Source organism: Morone saxatilis, unplaced genomic scaffold, assembly GCF_004916995.1.
Source record: "Morone saxatilis isolate NCDOM2014 unplaced genomic scaffold, NCSU_SB_2.0 Contig2, whole genome shotgun sequence".
Taxonomy (NCBI): domain Eukaryota; kingdom Metazoa; phylum Chordata; class Actinopteri; family Moronidae; genus Morone; species Morone saxatilis.
The window spans coordinates 1,781,125-1,781,647 of record NW_023339762.1 but is presented as its reverse complement, the minus strand read 5'-3'; the positions used below and the strand labels follow the sequence as shown (position 1 = coordinate 1,781,647).

The following is a 523-nucleotide window of genomic DNA, read 5'->3' as shown; positions in this document are numbered from 1 at the left end:
ATAAACTGGGGTTCCATTATGTGCTTGGATGTTAAGGATTTTTGTTTAGTTCTGTCAGAATGAAGTTGTTTTTGTTTGTGTCCCTATTTGACTACTTACAGTTTTCTTTAACATCAAAAAGTTCAAATTAACGGAAGAGATGACCACCATGTTTATCATGTTTTACTTACAGATGTCTTGTTGCCAGCTAACATTTGTTCTCCTTTTCAGCTATTTGATAGGAGAGGAAGGCTACTGTCTGACCTCCATGCAGAGTGCCTTGGCCTATGTTGAGTCACTGCACACAGGAGGAGCTCATCTTCCCGCAGACAAGCTCACCTGAAAAAGGTAAAGGAGAGTCCATACTTGATGTTGAGTAAGCTAAAAGGGTGTGTGATGGGCTTTTCATGAAAACGGAAAAATCTTGCAATGTTTTATGTCAGTAACAGAAACTTTAATAAAATTAAGTAAATTAAAACAATTGTCCCAGCCCTACTCAAAACCTCTTCAAACACTGGTTATAGATAGGACCTTTCTGGTTTTT

The 523-nt window shown here is 37.9% G+C and overlaps 1 protein-coding gene across 1 annotated transcript in view; it reads left to right on the top strand.

The window, feature by feature from the left end:
• vps9d1 (VPS9 domain containing 1) overlaps positions 1 to 523 on the top strand; it is a 28,608-nt gene that overhangs the window by 22,945 nt on the left and 5,140 nt on the right. Inside the window, exon 16 of the mRNA XM_035664818.1 lies at positions 211 to 327. Within this exon, the coding sequence (XP_035520711.1) occupies positions 211 to 322 (112 nt within the window). The 3' untranslated portion in view covers positions 323 to 327. The remainder of the gene's footprint in view (positions 1 to 210; positions 328 to 523) is intronic.